The 23160-nt window shown below is 41.4% G+C and overlaps 1 protein-coding gene across 2 annotated transcripts in view; it reads right to left on the reverse strand.

Moving 5' to 3' along the window:
* Window positions 1-249: 249 nt before the first annotated feature.
* The window catches only part of FHIT (fragile histidine triad diadenosine triphosphatase), a 521997-nt gene continuing 499086 nt past the window's right edge, over window positions 250-23160 (reverse strand). The window contains exons 6-7 of one of the 2 annotated variants that reach the window (XM_039695552.1): window positions 7911-8014; window positions 250-588 (exon numbers count right to left, since the gene is read on the reverse strand). In XM_039695552.1, the coding sequence (XP_039551486.1) occupies window positions 7913-8014 (102 nt within the window). In that variant the 3' untranslated portion in view covers window positions 250-588; window positions 7911-7912. The remainder of the gene's footprint in view (window positions 589-7910; window positions 8015-23160) is intronic. The other variant, XM_039695551.1, reaches the window with a different exon arrangement.

A 23160-nucleotide genomic window follows, 5' to 3' on the forward strand; every position in this document is an offset into this window, starting at 1 on the left:
AACTCCAGAAGCCTTTTCATAATGCATTAAAAGAACAGAAAAAAGAAAGATTTCAGGAAGCTTAATATTTCTTGTTATAGAACTCACCTGCAGAAAGAACAGCTTTCCAAGTTTATCTTGGCTAGTCTGTAACAAAGTCTTGGTTTGTATGAATTGCCACACTGCTAAAAGATCTAATTTTTCTATGATAAAATAGCCTACATACAGTAACTGAATCAAGGAGCACACAAGGAGTAAACACTTTATAACGTACCTAAATGCGGTAGCTACTTGATTTTCCTGGCACTTTATTTCTATTTAGGCCAAGGGACAATTTAAAAAGATTCATTCCCAAGTACACAATTCAGAAAAATATGAGTTACAATTCAGAGCAATATTTTGAACCAGTGCTGTTTAGTTGTCTTAGCTGGAATTCAACCTTGATGATATCCAAAGGTCCAATAAAATTTTTCATGGAAGAATCCCATACTTGTAGAACATAATAAAATTGTTGAGCTGCAGTTCCAGGGCTACTGAGAACTGGAGAATGAGGTTGTTCTTTCTGGGGACTTTCTGATGTCTTGGGATGTGTTCCAAACACTTTGTTACCTGAGAAGTATCAAACATAACAGATCATTACATATAATAGCAGCTTTGATCTTTGTTAGTAAGACAAAATGTGAGGCTGTTTATTACTAACGACTTAGGTGCTCATTAGTGTGTTCTGACAGGAGCCCCTGACAGCAGTAGGCAAAAGGAAATGTTCAGTGTTAAACCCCCACACAGCACATTGCAGCTCCTATGCCACAGAGGAAGGAGAAAAGCCTTGCACACAACTATTTTAAAATTACTTACCAGAGCTGGAAAGAGATTTGTCTGATTTCTTATCTGCTTTTTCAATAAACTGCACTTGCAAATAATAGCAATGCCTGCCTTTCACATCATGCTTTTCATTCCTAACTCACAAAGCACCCTTGGACAGAGGTCAGGATCATTTTACAAAAAACAAACATGAAGTGAGGCCACCTCTCTGATGTCCCTGAGTAAGACAGCACAGTCCCCAGCTCTGTTGACCGCTCCTCATGGGAACAAAGGCTTAGAAAGGGCATCTTGTGTCATCAAATCCAGCTTCTTACTCTTCAAATCTATTTTGCTATAATAACCTCATGCAAGACTCTTTGGGGCTCATGATCTCTTATATAAGCTCCTACAAATAATCTTTCAAGACTATCATCTCTTGTTTATCCTCAGCCATCCTGACCATGTGGTGGGACTCTGCCTAATGCCAAGGAATTACACACCAGTGATTTGGAACCATCACCCAGAAAATGCCCCCATGCTGAAGAATGAATGGGGCAATTCTTGCCATGTCTGCTCCAATTTTATGCATCTCTTGGTGGTCCATTCTAGTAAAAGACCTGTAATAGGTGACATGACAGATGTGGAAGGTGTTCCTGAAGCAGAGCAATAGAAATGTTGGGAGCCTGAAGCTGTGGAAGCTGTGTGTGAAATCCCTGCACAAACTCATGGCACAGGTGCTACTGCAGTGGTAGCTGGAGGCTTGCAGCAGCCCCAGGTGGTGACACAAATGGGGCATTTGAGTTTATTCCTGCAATACCTCTGCTTTTGTGTAGAGACTGACATCCTGGCACACAACAGAGCCTCAAGTACGCTCAGTCCAACATATTTCCAACATCCATCACCCCCTTCCTTTCTCAAATAACTACTTCCTGCAGGAGTTATTAATGCCTTTCCACCTACACAGCCTAGACACCGACACTCACACAAAGGCAGTGTTGAAGCTCTGAGGTCATGTTCGAGTAGCTGGTTCCAAAGTCTCTCTGGGCAGTTCTATTATGCAGCAGCTACAGCAACAGGATACCACGATACAAACCTTTGCTAATAATTGAGCATGAAATAGGCTTTTTGGCTTGGTATCTTCAGTTTTGTACCTTCGCTTCAGAACGTGTTTAGAGCTGGCTTCAATACTGGGAAAATTATCTCAGCTTATTAAACACAAAGCTGTTACCCAAGTGTTAGATGAGGGCACGGCCCCCGAACTCGCTCCCCGGGGCTGCGCGCGAGGCTCGGATCTTGCTGCTGTTGTGGCTGCAATTCCCCAGCCACCCACTTCTTTGTTTGATTGTCTCTCTCACTGAAACATATGTTTCCCATTCCCACGGCATTTTGAGCAACAGTTTCCATTGTAAGCCCCTCCTGACTGACAGTTCGATGGCAGCCTGTGAATCACTTGGCACGTATTTTGAGAATCTGCTTCGAGGAGGGTCTGGCTGCTGGTGAAGAGCATCCTCTGGCAGCTTTGGGGGCAAGAGAGGAGCACCATTTTAGCACAGGTTTGGGTGTAAGAATACCCAGCCACAGCTGATATCATCATTATTTGAAGCTCAGCATTGTCCTGTACCTCAGTTCTTTTACCTCAGGTCCTCAGACAAATGTTCACCACTTATGCTCAGCTTTCCCCATTTTCCTCTCAGACAATGTGACACACAAAGCCAAAGATGAATCAAGAACAGATCCCACTGAGAATATCTGATTTTGACAGGCAGCCCAGGTAGGCATCCAGGCTGCTGGATGTGCAGGTTAAGAGAACATTTGGCTGTCAGCTTTCTTCACCAACAGTAACACATTTGCTGCTTTGCATTTATGCTGTACAATCATGTCTGTGTCCCTGGCCCTGATGTTTTTACTGTAGCCATAATTACATGATCCAAGCAGTGCTCTGTGGAATTAATGAATTAAATGGCCACCTACAGGGAAATGAAAGTCCAGAGAATGAGGTGTATACCTTTTAGGACAGTACTACTTCCAGCCTCAAAACAGAGCCTTGGAATGGGTGTGAGGGGTTCATCATTGCCTCCCACAAGAGGATGACATTTCATTTATAACTCTAGCTAGCTCTCCTGTAGCTCTGTGTTCATAAGAAATAATCACATATTTTTCAACCAGAAAAATAAGCAACCTAAACACTGAGGCTGCTGTGCATCAGCACATTTATTTGGGGAAGGCTTTTGCCCTGAGCTTTCTAGTCTGGGTGTCACTGCTGTACAGTCACTGCACCACTTCTGGCTGTTTACACCTTGGAGAGGTAATGTAATTCCTGTGTATAAACCTTCCCCTGCTGCTTAGTTGGAGAGTTTGGATATTTTACACTTTAAAAATACCAGCAAGGGCCAGATTATGTTTGTTGGATTTGTGTTGATAATTAATTTTCCTTGCATCCCATTGAAATGACAAAAACATTACTTTATATGTACTTACTGCAGAAAAAAAGAGAATTTTGGGTGGAAAAGCACAGACCCTATGATCTGATCCATCTTCTCTTTGCTATTTCCAACTACTTAAAGCATAATGTCACACTGAAATGCACACTTGGAATGCTGCATTCTCTTCTGACAGACTTTTATGATATTTTTCAAGGTGACCTTCATAAAATGTGTTTCTTTTGAAGCTTATACTTCATTCTCAGGTCATAATAGTTTCACACAGGCAAGCAAACTGCCAGCTCCTGCTTTCTAATTAATGCTTCTTGGAGGCTTCTGAGTGGGGGAGATTAATAGCACTTAAATCTGGAGTGCAGACAAATCTATAGCAGATTACTGGGATGTGTGTTTACTTCAGGATTACACACAAACAGCTGCTAGACCATGCCCTCTGGGAATTGCCCAGGCCCTGGCACCACCTGACTCTAACTCCAGTGTAAGAACTCAAAAGGTTGCCCTGCTTTATCAAGCGAGGCTCTGAAAATCCTGAGGCTCTCTGCTTGCTGCACCCCTTGTCCCTGCTCCCATTTCCCATGCCAGAGTGGGAAAAAGCTCCCTGGGCTTCTCAAAGCTGCCTGGTGACTCTGCTTTGCCAGCAGGCAGCACCAAGTACAGAAAATACCTGCACCATGCCTGTGGTGCCCAGCCAGGGGACAACCTGCTCTGTGGCCCACCGTGCAGGTACAGCATCTTCTGGGGCAGACTGTCCTCACTGCATCCCAGTGGACCACAGACATAGCCATTACTTTGTGGGTTTATGCACTTTAAAGTAGCAGAAATTATAGGAGAGTTTTTCTTACAGCAAAACAAGCAAAGATGGTTGTTGCAAGTCATTTTGTCATACTTGCCTAAATTTGAGGAAAGTGATGGGATTGGTGTTCACTCTCATGCTTGCAGCATGGATTGTCACACTCCAGAGGTGCTGGAGCAAAATCAGATGCAAGTCAAATTGTCAGTTTAAATTCCCTCCTGGCCTGCTGCTGTATCAGGGGTAATTTCCCTGCTGAAGTCAATAGAACAGCATTTTTTCACACACGCCGAGATCTTGGTGCAGAACAGGCAGCTGTGAGGCAGGATGAGTGCTCTCAAAGCATTCTTTGGGGGAAAAAAGAGTAAATTGGGGAAAAAAAAGAGTAAAATTTATACTCTCTGGAAAAGTTGGGAAGACTATATTATCCAGAAACATTGCCAGACTGGGGACAAGGGGGAGAACTGACATCAGAAATCCTTCAAGGCTGTGCAGGACACATTATTTGAAGGGATTTCTACAATAATTTGGCATGTGGCAGGACACAAAATATTCAGGTGGTTAAGCAATTAAAAACTATTGAATATTTGTAACTAAGCACTTGGCAACAGAATATCACTGTCAACTTCTTTATGCAAAGGGACATTTTGACATTGTACTGAAGACTGACTACTTTTCTAATGGCATAAAAGTATTACTTCAGTTATGCACAAAACAGGAAAACTACTGAAACTTGTGCAGCCTGGTTCTTTCTTCAGAAATAACAACACAGAGTGAAGCTGCCTTTGAAGAGAAACATTTTCCACACACTATCTGAAGGTTAAAGTCTTTTAATCTTTAGCCTTTTTGCTGGCATATGCAATTTAAAATGCTCAAAACAGACTATCAAAACACCCAGCTATACATAGCCAGAAAATTCAAAAGGCGAGTCTGAAAATAGGCTTGGAAATTAGGGTGCATCCAATCCTGCTCTTTGAGTTAGGGCCTTTTCCCTGTGGATCCATCTCAAAAAGCAGCCAAGTTATCAAACACAGCTGACCAGAGGACAGCCAACACAGAATAAGACATCTCTCAAAGAGGCTCTAAAGAGGTAAAATCTTGGTGCTACTAACAAGAGAGTGACTAACTGGGGAAATTCTATATTAAATATTCTCCCCCTAGAAAGTTTTTCTTTATTTTTCTTTCTCTCTTCCAGAGTCAAATGAAGTTCTCCTGAGCTTCAGCTCTGCAGACACAGTTCTGAGAGCAGAAAGAACAAGTCCTTCTAATGAGGAGGGATACAGTGGCATGGGGACACCCAGGGGAAGACCAGAAACACATGCAAAGCACAAATTCACTCACTGATGTTGCACACACAGATAAAATATTTAAAGATAAGCATTTTCTTAAGGGTGTAAACTTAGCAAGGCTAAATGTGTTCATTTCCTTAAGCAAGTGGATATTTTGGGTCATCTGGGGACTGATGTAGAAGCAGCAGCAAATGAAGTAGGGAGAGAACTAAGAGCTTCTTGCCTTACTCAAGTATTTTTTAGGAAAAAGTTACTTGCAAGTCCTTCTTGATCAGATAGTCTCTAAATACAGGTAAAAGATGATACTGGACCTTGTCCAGTAATACAGGAGTTGTGGCAGGTGGTGAAGGACTTGTGATAAATATAAGGGTAGCTGGAAAAGCCCTAAAACACAGCTCAGTCTGCCCAGGCTAAGCTAGCTAAGCTGGGCTTCTTTAAACAAAATAATGAAGTACAAAAACAATGCATGAGGCATTAAAAACCACTATTTATTTGCTGCAGAACACCCACATTCAGCTTTTTCCGACTTTCCCTATGCTGCATGAAAAAACCTCAAGTGTCATTCAGGTAAAGCCACAAATGGCAAAATAAATCCTTTGTAGGTGAAATACAAAAATAGCTTCAAAGAAGGATGGATATAGCCTGGTTAATTTGCTAAAAGTTTTCAATCTTCATCACTTTAGAAGCAAGGTTAAGAGAGAAGACAAAGGCTGAGAAATGCAGAAGGTGCAAAGATATACCTTTATCTCAGGTTCAGAGCCTTAAACCTCAGAAGCAAAATAATGCTGGGGAGAAGAGATTGACAGTGATGCCTAACATTGGGAATCAAGGGTTGGAAGGACTAGACACTCTCATGATAATGATGCCAGGAAGATTTAATTTACCAGTTTGTTCTAGGAAAGGTAATGACCTTAATATCCCGGGAAATGTATCAAGAGGTCATCCATGCAGACACATGCTGACTCATTTTCATAATAAATGGAAATAGATGTCCAGCCACATGAATTTGCTTGCAGGAAAGGATTTATACCATCTATCCAGCTTTGTGTTTAGTATCAGAAGAGATAAAGAATGTTTTATTGATATGTGGGGATTTAATTCCAACCTTTGAGAATCTTTAGGAAAAAATGCATTTCCAATTCATTTCTGAAGAAACAAAAAAAAAATCCCCCCAAAAGCTACCAAATCAATAAAGGGAAACAATATCACACTGGAATAGGGATGTGCCATTTTCCCCTAAGTATTATTCCTTGGTTGCTGGGCCATCGATGAAGCACCACATAATGTCTCTGTTAGAGAAGAGTCCTTACACATGCATTACCAAGGATATGTTCTTCCTGTCTGAGTAATTCACTTTTGAGTAGCATATTTCTGAGAAGGTGAAAAGTGGGTGTCTAAATGCAACTCCAGCAGCCACTGCAGAAATGTGACTGTGTAGCCCAAACCCTGCTGCTCCAAACCCTGGAGGTCCAGCTGCTGGGGAGAAATTTCCTTCACAGATGGGAATTGCATGTGTTACATGGCTTTTTCTGTGCATCCACAGAAGGGCTGGCACAGCTACTTTGGCTGGAGAAGACAAGAGCATGGTCACGATGCAAGAAAAAAAAATGGAAGGGGAAGTCTCCAAATGGAGTCATCCAAAATGCCATCCAAATGGCAGAATGGCGCAGGAGATGAGAGCTGCCACCCAAGTGTGCCACCCATACGAAGTGTGGTTTAGCTCAAGATTTCTCAAGCCAGGCTGCAAGCAGTGAGTCACAGAGAGAGGAGGGTTATTTCTGGGATTTTGGCTCTTCAGAGGAAAAACATGAAACAGTCAGAAATGACAGAGAAGTGAGAGTGCTGGGTGATGGCAAACAGCATATGGGGAGCAGGGGAGAGGGAGATTTGGCATCCTTGCTGCAGTATTACATCCCAGCCAAAATCACATTGATCTCCGGGGGCCAGTTCATTTCTGCTGGAAGAATCTGGCTCCTGGGACTCCAGGTACTAAATGAAAAACTCAGTTTCTAGAGCACTAATGTTAGCGTTTGCCAAGTGTTTTCTCTTTTCTATTCCTCCCTGCAAATCCTTCTTTTTCTCTTAAGGTCAGTGGAAAATTTAGCAGAACAGGCAGTTTTCCAGCAGGCTTAGTTTTGGAAGTTGAACTGATCAAATCATTTAATACTTGACAGATGAGGTTAGTATTTGCTAATGCACTCTATGGTCTGAATTCTGATGCAATTTTGTATGTGTATGTGGTTGTACACAGACACACCAGTTTTAGTTCTGTGTAGAGGTACCAGGGCTGTTCTCTGTCCTAAAAACAGAGGGAGGATATGTTAGGTTAAAGACTCCTCTTAAGTAAATGCTTACGATTCTCATTTCTAGATACACCATTATTTTTGCTTTCTGGAAACAAAATGCTCTAGGGTGGTGCTGATTTGTTCAAGAAGGAGCATGTCATTTCAGCCACTGTTGGAGTGCCGTGACCTTTTAGAAACAACACAAAATTAAGAGCTTTGTTTTCTTTTGTTTCATTCTAGATATTTGCTCTGTTGTCCTCAAGAAGCTTCTGGAGGCTTGAGCAAAGGTTTGGGTGCTGCAGGAGTAAGTCAATGGTCAGATCATTACCTCTAATTTTCCTGGAAATACTTCTTCAGAATTTCTGCTTCAGCTGCCATTTCTTCCTCTGTCCTCCACTTGTCAGGGGAATCATCTTTGTCATGTCGCTGAAGCTTTTTGAGGGAGAAAAGGAAAAAAAGTCAGTTTATTATTTTTTCAGTTTTAATGTCAAATTTAGGGCAACCAATTTAACTATTCCATGTGTCTTCAGGACGGATGGACCTGGTGATGAAGAGAGAAAGGGTGAAGGTTGCTGGTTTAGAGTGGTGACAGTGGCTGCATTTACAAGGACAGCACCAGGTGTCAGGGTGAGGGACAGGCAGGGACAGGCTCAGCTTTGTGAGTTGATGGTCAGACACATCATTGTGAGTGAGTCATTGATACAAAGCTGGCAGGTAAAGCAACAGGAAAACACTCAGGTCCTTTGAAGCACTCACCCCACCAGTGGAGTGAGCTGGACGCCTTGTCACTATTTCCTGTGAATTTTTCTCACTGTCTTTTCCTCTGCTCATGAGACAACATTTCCTATCAAAGACCTATTGTGATAACAAGGCCCTGTTGCAACTGTTTCCCATCAGTTATTAATATTTTTTTTAATATTTTTTTCATTATTAATATTTTTTTCATTCCTTCTCTGCATGTAAGTTATTAATCCTTCCCTGCCATTGTTGAAAGCAAGACACATCCCTGGTTAGAAACAAAACCTGTCATTTTAAGCATAATTATATTTCATTGGTTTCTTGGGGAAAAAAAAGTATAAGAAACATATAATTTGTGTTTCCAACTGGCACACTGTGCCCGCAAAAATTTGCTCTATCCCATAGGCAGTAACTGTTACATGATATTGTCCCAGACATGATAATTTCTTCCTTTGCCACTCAAGAAGAAGGGAGAAGCTGACAGCTTTGCTGCTTTCCTGAAGAGGGGAGCTCCATATTAGGGTAAATACTGGCACTTGAGTGACTATTTGTGCACATGTCCCTTCAAAGAACGCCTGACACTTGTCAAGTGAAGGCAGCATTTACACCAGACAGCAGAAACATTTACTTAACGGATCAAGTATTGAGATTCCAGTGGTTCTCTAGGTTTAGAGCACAGCACAGACTGCATTAACAGCACCAGTGCTTCTAAGGAATTTCATAATATCAGCTTCCTGCTAATGTCACAAAAAACCTGAAAACTAATGAATTTACACCTCTTATTCCAGGAAAAATTATAGTATAGAAGATGAAGTGGTGAAAAAACAAAGATGAAGCCATCATGAACCCCCAAGCAAAGTACATTACTGTATATGGAATGTTTAGCAACAAACTAGGATTGTTAGCATACCTCCAACTCACAAATACTTTTATTTATGCTATGTTTCTCCTACTCTGAATTTTGCTGCCAGCTAGAGTCCCATGTAGTTTTACACTGTGCAGCACAGAATTCCCCCTGCTCAGCAGATGAAGCTGCATTAGAAAGCCATTTCCTTTCATGCCAATACAATGCAGTAGCTGTAGGCAAATTAAAGTATATTACTGTTCGACTCAGAGAAGACTAATCTTCATTGTTCCATTAGTACTAAGTATGTTATAAATCCATCTTGTAATAATGCCACAGAATAAGAGAGAAAGATTTAAAAGGCAGGGACTGGTACAGTGTACACACTATCAGCACATGCCCTGAGTCCACAAGTCTGCTGTCACCCTCTGCACACACCCACAGGGTGTGTAGCTACCACAGCTGACCTGGCAATGAGTTATTGGAATGAGTATCCATCATCCTGTACTTTCTGTGGACAAGAGAATGCACCAGGACAAGGCAAATGGTGGTAAATCTGACTGAGGTGTGAGCTGTTTTCTGAAAAAAGCAGTGTTTTGCTCATTCAACCTGGTAGGAGGTACAGCAGGCAAAAGCTGGAAGGCAAGGGAGAGCTGCCCCTGTTCCTCAAGGTCTTTTTGTTTAACCCAGAAGAATTGCTTTTAGTGACATGATTTGGCTGCTGCTCTCCCTTCCTATCTTGCTCCTGCACAATCCAGGTGAGAGCTGGCTCCATGTGGAGACTGGTAAAGTGGAGGTGTAACTGGTAGGTGGTGATATTTTTTTCCTGTTCAAGAAAACTGAAGTGAGTAGTAATGAGGAGGGTTAAACTGCAATGGTTGTTGTTGTTTAAATTAAAACTGTGCAGTTACAGACCACAGTGGCTTCTCAAAGCTGGCAAAGGTGAGGTCTTCTTCTGCTACATAACAGCTAACCTTTAAAAATAATCAATCTTTGAGGTTAAAACAGATGTATGGAGAGCAGCAATGAATCCTGAAACTTTCCTGGAAGCCCAGCAGCTCTGGCTGCCAGTGCACAGCCCCCAGGACACAGAGCAGCCCAGCCTGGATGGGAGCTCAGCGCAGGCATCTCGAGCCTCTCTCACTGAAAAGGTGCCTCCACATTTTGTGGGCACACTGAGAATGTCAAACAACAGCCTGAGCTGTTAAATCACTGCCACAGCCAAGGTATTCATTGTTAACTGACTTATAGATGAATATTATTTCAGTATAAAATTACTATCCCCAAACAGCATCCTAGGACTACTCTGTGCTCAGAGCTCTTGCTGTGCCAGTAATTTCTGAGGTGCAATCCACAATTATCACCCCAGAGCCACTTAGCTTGTGATATTATCAATCTAACACTGGAGGTATTGGGAAAATCACCTCTGGTGGCTTTCTACCCTTCTCTGACACCATCATCCTGCAGCTCCAGTACAACCCAAAGCACAGAGAGAGACACTTTGATGCAAAATTGGCAGGTTCAAGGTCAACAGTACCAACAGGCAGATGACAAAATAAAGGTTGCTGATCAAGCTCTAGCTCAGGGATTGCACATACTACAAATCCATGGAAGCTGAAAAGCACAGTGCAGGTCCTCCTGTGCACCTTGCTGGTTCTTCAAATCTCCAGGATCTGCTGGGGATCCCTAATGGTGACAAGGGAATGTGGTCATGGATGGGTTTGGTGTCACCTGGTTATTTAATGTGTTCTTATGTAAGGTACATTTCAGCCTGGTGCAGTTCTCCTCATGAGGGCCTCTGTAAGCTGAAGGTACTTTCTACTTTTTTTTTACTTTATGTAAAATTTTACTTTATGTAAATTGTACTTTATGTAAAATGTTTTTGTTTTTTTTTTAATTAAGAGAGATTAAGACAGTCTCTGTACTATTTTAGCTAAGTTGTAAAGCTGCTTTCAAGAGAGGAGAACATAGATATTTCAGTTACAAATTGTACTGATTTAGAATTCAGGTGGGGAACAAACATAACAGTTGTTACTTGTTTCTTAGGGACTTCTGTGCCTTAGAGTGTGCTCATTTTCACACACACATCCAAGTCCCAGCTGTGAATCTTTGCAAACATCTGACTTCTATTGAAAGTTTGAATTAATCTGAGGAAGCAACACTCTCTTGCACTTCGAGAACACTCCAAGGTTCTGCTCAAGTTAAAGGGTAAAAAAGTTCCTCTATTTGCCAGATATAACACACACATCCAAGTCCCAGCTGTGAATCTTTGCAAACATCTGACTTCTATTGAACGTTTGAATTAATCTGAAGAAGCAAGTCAAAGGGTAAAAAAGTGCCTCTATTTGCCAGATATCCATCCATAAAAAATAGTGATTTATCCATCTTTCCTACCCCTGTCAGAGTAAAAGCTGGATAAGTTGAGCTGACATCCTTATTCAGATATATCCAAACACAGACTAGCTTGAAGTTTGTGACACTTTCTGTACAACAATTCTACTTCTGCAAACTTAGTGCACACCAAGGCAAGGTGAGCCTATAAAACCTTTTCTGTAGGGCTCCAAATTGGTTACCAGTTCAAAGCACATGGTACTTGGCCTGTTTTCATAAGAGAAAAGTGATGCAAAAGCATTGCACCAGATGGACAAAATGTTTTACTGCAAAACTCCAAAAGCCCCAAATTCTCTGAAACCAAACCCGTTTGTAGAGACTCTACAGGAGTGACTCTGAGGGTGAGCAACGCCCTCAGCAGAGCTCGGATAACACTAAAAGGAGGGAACAGGATGAGAGAGCATGAGCAGCTCTTTTAGACGATCTCTATTATGCTAAATTTTTCTTTTAATATTCTGAACAAGCACCGGGACACACATTAGTCAGTTCTCTAATCGCAGTTGCCCAGCAAATTGCACACTGTATCTGCTCAGCATTCTTCAAGCACCAAGACTCGTGTTTATAACTCCAAACATCTTCTTGCCTTGCAGTACAAATAAATGCACTATTTCTAAGACGTGCCCTTCTTCAAGCAGATCATTACTGATGTCTGACTTCTTGGGCTTCCTGATAAATTATCCTCTTCTTTCACCTCAAGCAGAAAATGCTCTTCCACTGATAATCTATGACTGTCAGTCTTGATTACATGTAAACAGTGGAGCTCTTTGAATATTTCTGCTTGTGAAAAGTGTTCATTTTCTCACTCATGTCTCCCAGTGTGAGATGCTGGCAGACCTGACAGCTGTGCTTTATGTTATTTTATTAAAGTTGCTAGTGCTGCAGAATGGGCTATGTTTTTATCACTGCAATTCTTAAGGGAAACACAATATTGTTTTATAGCACATTCACATTGGGGGACCTCTCCTTCTTGCCCTTTGTGGAGGAGCCCAGAATTCTTAGCACAGCAGACTATAGGGGACCTGGGTCTATGACTGGCTGTTGCTTGAAGTGATATGTACTTTTTTTTTTCTACTTATGCCATAACACCATCAGAAAAGCAACCTGTGTAAATACACAGCACTAGCCAAAATTATTGGGAAAAAGCTTTTATGGTAGTTAGAACTATTCTCACTCCCCATGAATATTTATAGTTGATAGTTAAGAGTTTATAACCTCCAATGCATTTAACTAAAAGAAAAATTATAGTGATGGAGAGTAATTACACAAAACTGCAGCAACATAACAAAACTCAGCTGCTTCAGCAATTATAAAATATAGTATTATCAAAACCAGCAGTTACCAAAAAATAAAAAGAATGAATTTTTGCCAATGGCTTGAATCAGAGATCAGGCATTACCCAGCTGCTGGTGTTCATTATTGCCAACACACCTTGGGATATCCAGGCACCTTTTCTATAGTTAAATCCTACACTGTGGTGAAATATTCAGAGTGATATCTCAACATCAGATTAACACATGAACCATGAGGAGGCTGAAAATCTAATTTCTTCTCACCAGTAGCAACCCTTTTCCACAGGTTGGAGACAAACTTTATCCCAGGGCTGCTACTACACCTTCCTTCCCCCACATCCCTTCTGGCAGCAGAGTTGTGTGACCAAAACGCTCCAGAGCACATCCCTGCTCCTCTTCTTGCACTGCAGCTGTGGGGGAGCTTCCACCCCTTGGGGGAAAAGCTCCAGGCTGAGCTGGCTGAGGCTCCTCAGCCCTTTGGTGATACTGGGAGCCTCCTGGTCCTGGTGATGGCTTCCAGCCATCTAAGCCTCCTCTGCTACTGATTTCACAACTTAACTCCTGAATTGTTTCCTTTGCCCTGTTCCCCCTGGTCTTGACCTCCTTGCTCTTTTCCCCCAGTGCTTTCTTTCCTTTCACTTCTCTTTGTATTTCACTTATAACCTCAGAGTAAGACTTCATTTCCACCCCACTGCACAATGTGATTAAATGCAGCATTTACTGCTATTATCTGTACCTCCTGCTATGCTCAGCCTTTCCTCACTCTCTGCTGTCTTGCTGAAAGGAGTGTGAGCTTTTTGGTAGGTGCCCTCCTCTGCCAGTCTGAGCCTCCTGCCTCCATCCCGTTTGCCTTCAGCTGTGCCTCAAGTCTCGACTTGACTTGCAATGTAAAATGAAAGAACAATGGATGAAACACAGCAGTTTCACAAAGCAGCTTCCCAGGGATGCTGAAATCACATGGCCTCACACATCCTGTTCCACCTACCTGGGAAAAATCCCTGGGGGGAAAATCATTGCAGCAGCTCCCAGCCTCGGGTTCTCTCCCAGCTGAGCATCGCCCCAGCTCTGCTCAGGGCCCAGGAAAGGCAAGAACAAGGCAGAGAACAAGCCCAGCAGGCTCCCCCTTGACCACACAGAAAACTCAGCAGACTTTGTGTTAATACAGTGCTGGAGGCCTCTCTGCCCAGCAGCTGCTGTGGGATCAGGACCCTTTTCCAGGCTCCTTTCCCACTGCTCCCCCTCCCAGCCCGAGCAGCTCAGGCAGTTCAGTGCTTTCTGCATCTCTGGGCCCGTCTCCATATTTAATTACAGCTACAAAACTGCTGTAATTTAATTGCTCTAATTTACAGTGAACACTGCAGAAAAAACCCACATCCTATAATTTTCTCATCTGCTGACTTTGCTTATGATTCTATATCATACAGATATCTGCGTTTGCATGAATCAGAAATCCCTGATTTTGGGGTGGGTTTTACATGCTGCATTAAATCTGAATTATTTAAGGAGACAGGAAAAAAGCCTAAATTATCTGCATTTTATATGAGACGATTTTTAAAGTATCGACTGGAAAATCCTTCTCCAATTGTTTTACTGCTTCTGCATGAAATATGCTGCTACCTCACAGCTGCTTATATTGCTGCAAAGCATATATTCCATTGGAAACCTCAGTTTATCAAAAGTGTGTTTTAGAGAGTGGTGGTTCTTTACCCTCCTGTTGACTCTTTGTCATAGTGACTGCAAATATTTTTTCAGTTTTATTGTTGTGCTTTGAGGAAAGACCTGAACCCCACACTTCACATATGAATAACTGCACCCTATTTAGCACTTAGATGAAGAGAATTTTGTGAAAACACATAAAGGTTAAGTAAAACCCTTAAGCATACATGTTTAAGTGCTTTGCTAAAATAAACTCTGCAAACCGTCATTTCTAACAATTCTGATAAGAAAAAAAATACTAAACATAAAAAGAATCTTAAGAAATTTGCTTTTAAAAATATAAAAGACAAGCAAGCCCACAAGCAGAACAACAGTGGCATGGAAAACACGTTTACCATTCGGTGAAATATGTAGATTGCACTCTGAAGGGCTCAGATCTTGACAGACTTCCAGTTTGGCTCCAACTGAGATAAAATTCTTGGAAAGTGAGCACATTATAAAGAAGATACTTGAAGGAATATCCACTGGGGTAAGAAGTCTTGCCAAAGACTTGGGGAACTGCTATTTACAACCTGATTTGAATCCAGGCAAGAATCTATAAAAGTGTTTAGATACATTTTCACCATGCCCATTATCCTCCTAGTTAGCAGATAATGCTAGAAACACCTCTGCAGTCTTCCTCATCTGGGAAGAGAAGGTGGATTTTTGTGGGGAGTTTCCTAATGGCCTTGGCTACAGAGGGCTGTCTACACATGAGAAATGTGTCACACAGACCTGGCTGAGAAATGGCAATGTCACCAGTGTGATGTTGGAGGAAACCTTATCCTGCGTGCACAGCCTGTCATGCAACATTACTCATTTGGAAAAAGGCTATTTTTAATCAAGGAAAAGCACTTTAATCAAGGATAGAGTCAGTGATTCAAAAATTTCATGCAGGTGCATGCATTACTTGACTGAAAGCCTCTTCCCAAGAGGTCAGAGCTGCAGAGAGATGTGCATGTCCCACTCCAGGAGCAGAGATAACCTCGAGGTGCCTGAAGCAGGGTGATGTATTCTGGCTCCTGCTGCAGTGAGTTTCAAAGTCACAACTTCCCTCAGTAATCTTCTTAACTTTAGACAAATATTTGCCATGCTCTCAATAAGATTCATGACATGCCAAGGAAAACATGTGTGTTAAGGAGGCTGATTTGGTTTATTTGCTTTCTTTGTCTTTTTCTGACAGCACAAAGGATATCAGCTGCAGGTGCTGTGGCATTGGCACAGAGCCAGTTCACCAGGAAGGAGAATGGGAGCATGCCCTCATCTCCAGGGGGGAGTTCCACCTCTGTCACCACATCTCTGGGATGTGCAGGAAGAGCCCATAGTGGTCAAAGTGTATTTCTTCTTCTCTGGGGAATTAGCTTATTTCTATTAAAAAAAAAAAAAATCCTCACCCTCTGCAACACTTTGTGAAGTGAAGATGAAAACATTCCATCAATGTGTTCTGGAGTAACTCATACTCTGAGTCACTCCCTCCACTGACTGTAGGAGGACTTCAAGGAGACTTCAGGGTCCAAAATGACACATACCACATATTTGAGGTGAACCACAGGGGCTGAATTTGCGTGTGCTTCTCAGGACACCCCTCACTCACCAACAGACCTTCCCAGGATGATCCTGCCTGCTCTGCTTTCCCCACAGTGCTCAGGATCACAACACTCCTGGATAAAGCTACATCCCCAGGTCAGCCTTGTCCCCCAGGCACCCCTCAAATACTTTGGCTTTCAGTCTTGCAAGGCTACTTCACCACCTAGATTGCCTCCCTGGGATTTAGGCAGCCAATACCCTCTAGTAAGTAGGTAGTAAAATAGGTTGAAGAGTAAATTGCTCTCATTTAACATTCACTCAAAAAAATATGGCTGCATTTATTATGCAGCATATTGTTTTATATACTGTTTTGTTATAATAAGTCATGTTTAAAATGTCATGACATTTAAATCAACAGCAGTAAGAGGGAAATGCTGAAAAAGAGCAAGATGATCAAAAAGCATCTGAAAAATCCTGGTGAGTCATTATGGGCCAAACAGTCTCATTACAGTAAAAACAGTCACAAAAGAGCTTAAAACTCACCTGTGAGAAACCCACTGCAAAGAAACCCTCCCTGCCCAGGCCTCTGTGTCCTTGTGGTGTCCCCAGGTCTGTGACAGCTGGGTGGTGGCAGCTGGCTGTGGCCAAGGGACCTGGGCACCTGCTGCCAAGTCCTCCTGGTGCCCTGCAGCCCCTTGCAGGTTCATCTTTTCTCTGTGCTGCCCTTTGCCCCCAAGCCACTGCAGCACTCTGGAAAGCTCTGCTGCACACACACCCTTGGACCTTGTTAGTGCCATTTGGCTCAGTGAGGAGCTGGGCTTCAATGTCTCTGCTGTCATATAAATGAACTTTACAAATAATATAAAAGACTACTTTAATGTGGCTTCACAGCCTTTGAGGAGGCACAGAGCCCACCACATCTACTACTGATGAGCCATGTGCATAATGGCAGATTTTCACCAGAAGGGCTTTTAATGTTAAAAAAGAAGAGTGTGGATCAAAGGAGTTACACTGCTCCTGCAGATTCACTGCTCCTCTTTTCCATCAGGTCTGGGCTCATATGCCAGCATCCCTCACTGCTGCCTCCCTGCTCCCTCAGCCCCCTCCAAGGGACAAAACAACAACAACAACTGCAACAACAAAACAGATGGCAATGCAACGAAACATTAAACCCAAGCCCAATACCTGAGCTGTACCATGAATATTTCACTGAGCCATGGGGTAGAAAAGACAACAAAATGACCTTTTCTACCATTTTAAGGGATATCTAACCTTGTAATTGCTATAGACACATTGAAGAAACAAGAGAGAGACAAAGACTATTTGAAAGAAGTTGTGTATATTTTTAAAAACTACTGTCTCAACGTTCCCATTACAACCTGCCAATATGAATGACATTTACTTTTGCTCTGAGAAATGAAAGAAACTCTAAAAGACAGACTGCATTAAGAATCTATTGGTATTCCACTGACCTAGTGGGATAAGAACCAAACAAATTTTATCAAGGGCAAATGCCCCAGAGTCTGTAAATTCATTTCTTAAAATAGCAGCAGGAAAAGGGAAGAAAATCTTCAATACCTAGAACAGTTTTTAGACCCAGTGGAGGCTCACACGTCTCAATGATCCAGTGGCAGTGGATAGTACCAAACCCATATATGGGAGCAGAATTGGAGATTTCAGATGGCCAATCCCCTCTTCCAGTTTATCCAGCCCATTAATATTGCTGTAAAACTTATGCAGGAAGTTGTCTTATTAAGGGACATCACAGGAGGCTTTGCCCATGTAATTTTTTCCCTATTGTACAAACGTCACAAAGATGTATTTGTGTTGCAGTGTCGGCCTTCTGTTGAAATCCTTCTTCTGGGGAATAAGTTGTACCCACATAATGCCCATGCAGAAAAATAAGGATGGCATAATAGCCATGGAATAGAATTTTCTGAAATTAATTTAAGTGAAGGGACTGTGAATTTGAGAAGAACTAATTTTAGCTGGATAGACTGGCAGTTAATTAAGGCTGGTAGCTTCTTCTTATAAAAAGGTGTTTTTGATGAAAATATATTGAAAATATTATTAAACTGCCTAGGAAAAAACAGTTGCTATTGCCCATGCCAAAACCTCCCAGACATCCCATGTTTCTATGTAGGAATCATAAACTGATAGCATTTGCATAACAATTATTATTTAATATGTAGACTTCAGTATCATTGCTTTTGGACAGAATTAATATTAAAACATTTGAGCATGGATATTTTAAAAACACTCATCTGAGAAGTCGCAGGAACTTTTTTAGTTTGCAATATTTTTGCAAGTTCTGTTCTGGTGATGATACCCTGGCAGCAGATCACCACCTTCTCTTTGCATAATCCACAGGACATGCTCCAGAGCTACAGAAAATCCCTCACTGCTTGGGGGGGGAACACATGACCATGCAGGATGGAGGGTAGGAAAGGTACAAAGACAACCTAAAGCAACCCAAACATTCCCAATTTTCAGAGACAAAAAAGTAATTTTGTATGCTTTCAGCTCAATCAGTTTGTTCATGCCTTAGGAAACAATGAGATCAACGGAAATGAAAGCAATTTCCAGCAGATATGAATAAAACACATGGCTCTGCTGAGAAGAACTCGGATGTTATTCCAGAAGCGCAGTCAAAAACTTGTGGATTAAATGCTGTGAGAATGGATCACGCATGGACTTGCTTCATCTGAATTTACCAGACTAGGGCTTTGCAGGTTTCTCACTCCTCCTTCAGGAGGGAGTTGATTGGGGAATCAGTTGTACAGTCACACACTTTGTGGAGAACTTGCAAAATAATTTTATTTATTTAGACACATTTTGAAGTTGCAATCCGAACTTCCTTCACAGGTCTGTTGTTACATTTCTCTCCTTTCTTTAGGTCTTTTTTCTTTAAACTATCTTCTTCTTCAAGCAAAACTTTCTTCAAGCAAAACTTTCTTCTTCAAGCAAAAGTTAAAAAAAAAGGATCATGTTCTCAGTGTGTTTCAGGGTTTTCCTGTGCACATACTGTGTGGTACAAAGGCACACAAGCTCTCCCCATTCATCCTGACCCATAATCATTATTAAACTTAATTGCAGAAGACACTGTCTTCACAGCTTTATTTCTCATATGACATCTTGTGAATTGCTTTTAAGAAAAGCCATTTACACAACTTCTATATATATGTAAACTAGTACTCTAATGTCACAATCTTGTTTGCACATTCCCTTGTATTCATGTCAGCTAGCCCTAATGCAAAAGCAAGTGGCCCTTCATGTATTTCAGTTAGGAAACAGTAGCATGGATTTTCATAAAACAAAAGTTTGACTGATACTATGCAAAATCTGTTCCACTGAAAAATTGGCATCTTGCCCATCATCTTCCACAAAGTTCAGTATCTTTGTTGGTGCTCATCTACTTGACTTCTTAATTGTCTGTGTTCACTGGCTGTATCAAATGGAGTTTTCTTTTTGCTTTTGCTCACTGCATATTACATCTTTTAATCGGGATATATAATTACTTACCACAATCTGCCATGCCAGATTTTCTAAGCATTAGTCTAATTAACTTAAGCTTGATAATTATGTTTCAGATATCATAACAGTACGCACAGAACTTGCAGATTATGCTGTTGGTTTAGCTGTTTCTGACAACACTTTTCTCCTATTCTTACTTTTTCCTTTTGCTTTTTCTCTTTCTGCACAGGGTGGGAGCACAAGCAGAAAGAGGGACTGTTTTTCTCTTTAAATGACTCCAAGGTTCTCCAAAAGCAAAAGCTGTGTGTTTTAATAGGAAGCCATCAAAAGTAAGTCAGCACAAATGAGAATAGATCCATAATGCAAGGATTTCCTCTTTTTATAAGAATAAAAGATAAATATGTCGCTGAAGAAAGAACCTTGAGCTTCTGATAGAGGAAATTATAGAGGATTCTAGCACAAACCTACAGCATTTATGGGCTAATTATGAAAGTACTCAGACTTTCCACAGGTCTCCAGCCTGAGCCACTCTAATTATCCGCCTGTTGGCGACAGCCTGTCGCCAGGGAGGCAATAAATAAGAGATAACATGCATGGGACCTGGCACAGGCACCTCTCCAGCACAGGGAGATCATCCTTCACAGAGTGATGCAGCCCATCTGGGCAAATGAAATATGCAAGCCTGAGACCCCAGGTAAGAGTAAATAGATGCAGAGGACACTTATGTCACAGTCATAAATAAAGGAAAGAAAAAAGAAAATCTGTGACAGGCTATGGGTTTGTATTTGGCTTTCTGGTGTAAATCAGCATTTCTCTTCATTCCTGACAGCTCACCTTGGTGTTCTGTGGAGAATATATCCTGCATTATTTGATTTGTCTCACTCCTGGCTGAGGGCATGGACACTGTGTCCCACCACACTGAATTGGCTCTGCCATGGGACAGAGCCAGCAGGAGCAAACCTCCTCTCCTTCCTTCCAGAGACCATGGATCTGTCCTGCTGACTGGAGAGCAACAAGTCCTGCTGGTCCCGAAGGCACCCAGACCACATTTGGGTACTCAGGCTGCAAACCCACTCATGTCATACCAATAATTGCCATTTGTTGGAATTTTGGGCGCAATGGTGCATAAATGCTGTCAAGCCCACACAGAGAACCACCCCAAAGGTACTGTGTTTGCTCTGGAGGTATTGGTGAGGATTTAATCAGCTGTGAAACACTGGAAGACTGCTCAGCTGCCCCTGTGTTTTAACAGACTTCATGGATAGAGACAGGACAGGCAGCCCTTGCTGAAGTTTCCCTCACTCAAGCCCTTATTTTCAGATGATTGAAGGGCTGTCACCCTTGACAGAAAATATTATCAGCAGTCAAGGAAGTAATAAGGGTAGCAAGTACATAAATAAGCATAGCATAAATCTGAATATTGGTAATTAGCATTTCATTCAATCAGATTAAAAGTGTTAGACCACTGTAGCAGCAATTCCTTATAGAAAACTATTTAACATTCCAATTATCTCTAATGAATTAACCTCAAAGTATGGCTGAGGTGCAACACCCTAAGAATCCCTTTGCTCATCTACAGTCCACTTGCAACTAATTTCACTTCACAAGCCTACCTCAATTAACATTTTTCTGTATTTCACACATCAGTAACTGCAGTGCTGAAATACGCACTCCTTTCCCAAATTTAATAGCTGAGATACTTTCATTTTTTTTTGATTCTACAAATGAAGGAAAATCATTTCCTGCTACTATCTCAAACCAATTAAAATTCTTTTAATATTGGCTTTGCATCTCTTCAATACACATATGAACCAAAAAGTCCTACATTTTTCACATAATAATTACTTGGAATTGATCTGCTATGCAGCAATCCAAAGACAAAGGGATATACAATTAGCAAATTTTAAAGTTTAGTTTACATTTTTCATCTCTAGAGCTTTTAAGGAATGCTTTTTGTTTGAAGGTTTTATATTAGGAAAGAAAACTCAATTGGTACAACTAAATTATTTTAATTTAAAAAGAAAGAAAAATGGAAAACCACAGATTTATTGAGAGGTCTGGAAGAAGAACACACTGCTTTTTAGGCCACTGTGGAACTACAATTACACAAAAAGCTATTGCAAAATAAAGAAAACTTTTGTATAGTACACCCTGTTGATGGTGTGGCACTGGTAGAAGGGCAGATCTCTAACAGAGATCTCACAGTTATCAAATGCCTCTGAGACAGGGAAGCCACTGAGCAGCCTCAACAGCAGGGCAGCTGCTGGGCCTCATGGCCCTTCCCTTCTACTTCCCTTGTTTTTCCTGGTGAATTTTATGAAAAGACAGTGTCATTTAATCTCATTCCCACTTTAATGGGGAAGCATGGTGAGGAAGCTCTTGCTCTGCATCACGGTTGTGGTAAAAGGAGCAGCATTTGTGAACAGATTACAAATCTGACGTTATTTTCCTTTTCACTCCATGTTTGCAGCATTATTTTAGAATTAAGAAAAATGAACACACATGTAAGATAACAGCATCCACGCAGCAATATGGCATAGCTGTTATTCCTCTTACAGGCATCCAATTTAATTTTATCATCAAATACCACACAGCACCACCTCCTATGTTCTATTCCATACTGATTTTAACCTCAGTGTACAGCTAAGCATTTTGTGCTGTGCATATGATCTAGAGCTCCCTGTGAAGAGGAGCACTGCCAGCACAGAGACATGTGGGGATACAGTACAGGGCTCCTTCTCATATCAGGAATGCTGGATTTTCCTTCTCCAGCTGAAGCACCCACATGATACCACTGAGCTTCACTGCCATTCCTTCTCTGAGCTGCTCAGCACTGCTATAATTAAGTTATGCAGATAGGACACAGGCATAATATAGCTTGCCCATATAGATACATAGAGTTTGTTTTGTATATTAATTTTTATAATAAATAGGGGCATGCATGGCCTATTTGGTTACATGAGCAAATCCGTGCCCTGAAAGATGATGTTCTCATTAAGAGAAGCTGCAAGCCCAAATCTTATCTGAAGTGCTGTTTACTTTGCTGGCAGAGCAGCCAGCATGCTGCAGAGCCTGTATCTTTCACTATGCCACTCAAAGTGAGAGCATTCCATAATAAATTCTGAAAGCTTAAAAAAAAAAAAGCCAGTAAGAGGAGAACATATATTAAAAATCAATAAATTCTTAATTTAGCTAATATTATAAATGAATATTTTTTAGATGGAGTAATTTTTTTTCTTATCACATTACCACAATAACATTCTTCTCTGGTATTTTATCTACTCTCAGAGAATACTGAATATTGCAACATTTTGCCCTTACCTGAATTTTTACCAGCCCTTGGTTTTTATCACATACAACACTTTGGAAAGTCTAAATAGAAGCTAAAAATAAACTCTCTGCTAACATTCTATTTCCACTTCATCCATTTATAACCAACACCACACTGCATTTATGCATGAATCTGTTCTTATGTCAAAACCTGTTTCAAGCCTGATTTTACTCATACTCTTTGTCAAGTGCCTCTGGGCTCCTGGAGTGGCTCTGATCCCCTCAGCCAAGGGGGATTCTTCTCCCTCTGGGGAGAAATTCTTTACATGAAATGGGCACTTTTATCTCTG

This window comes from Passer montanus, unplaced genomic scaffold (genome assembly GCF_014805655.1).
Source record: "Passer montanus isolate IOZ18808 unplaced genomic scaffold, ASM1480565v1 scaffold9, whole genome shotgun sequence".
Lineage (NCBI taxonomy): Eukaryota > Metazoa > Chordata > Aves > Passeriformes > Passeridae > Passer > Passer montanus.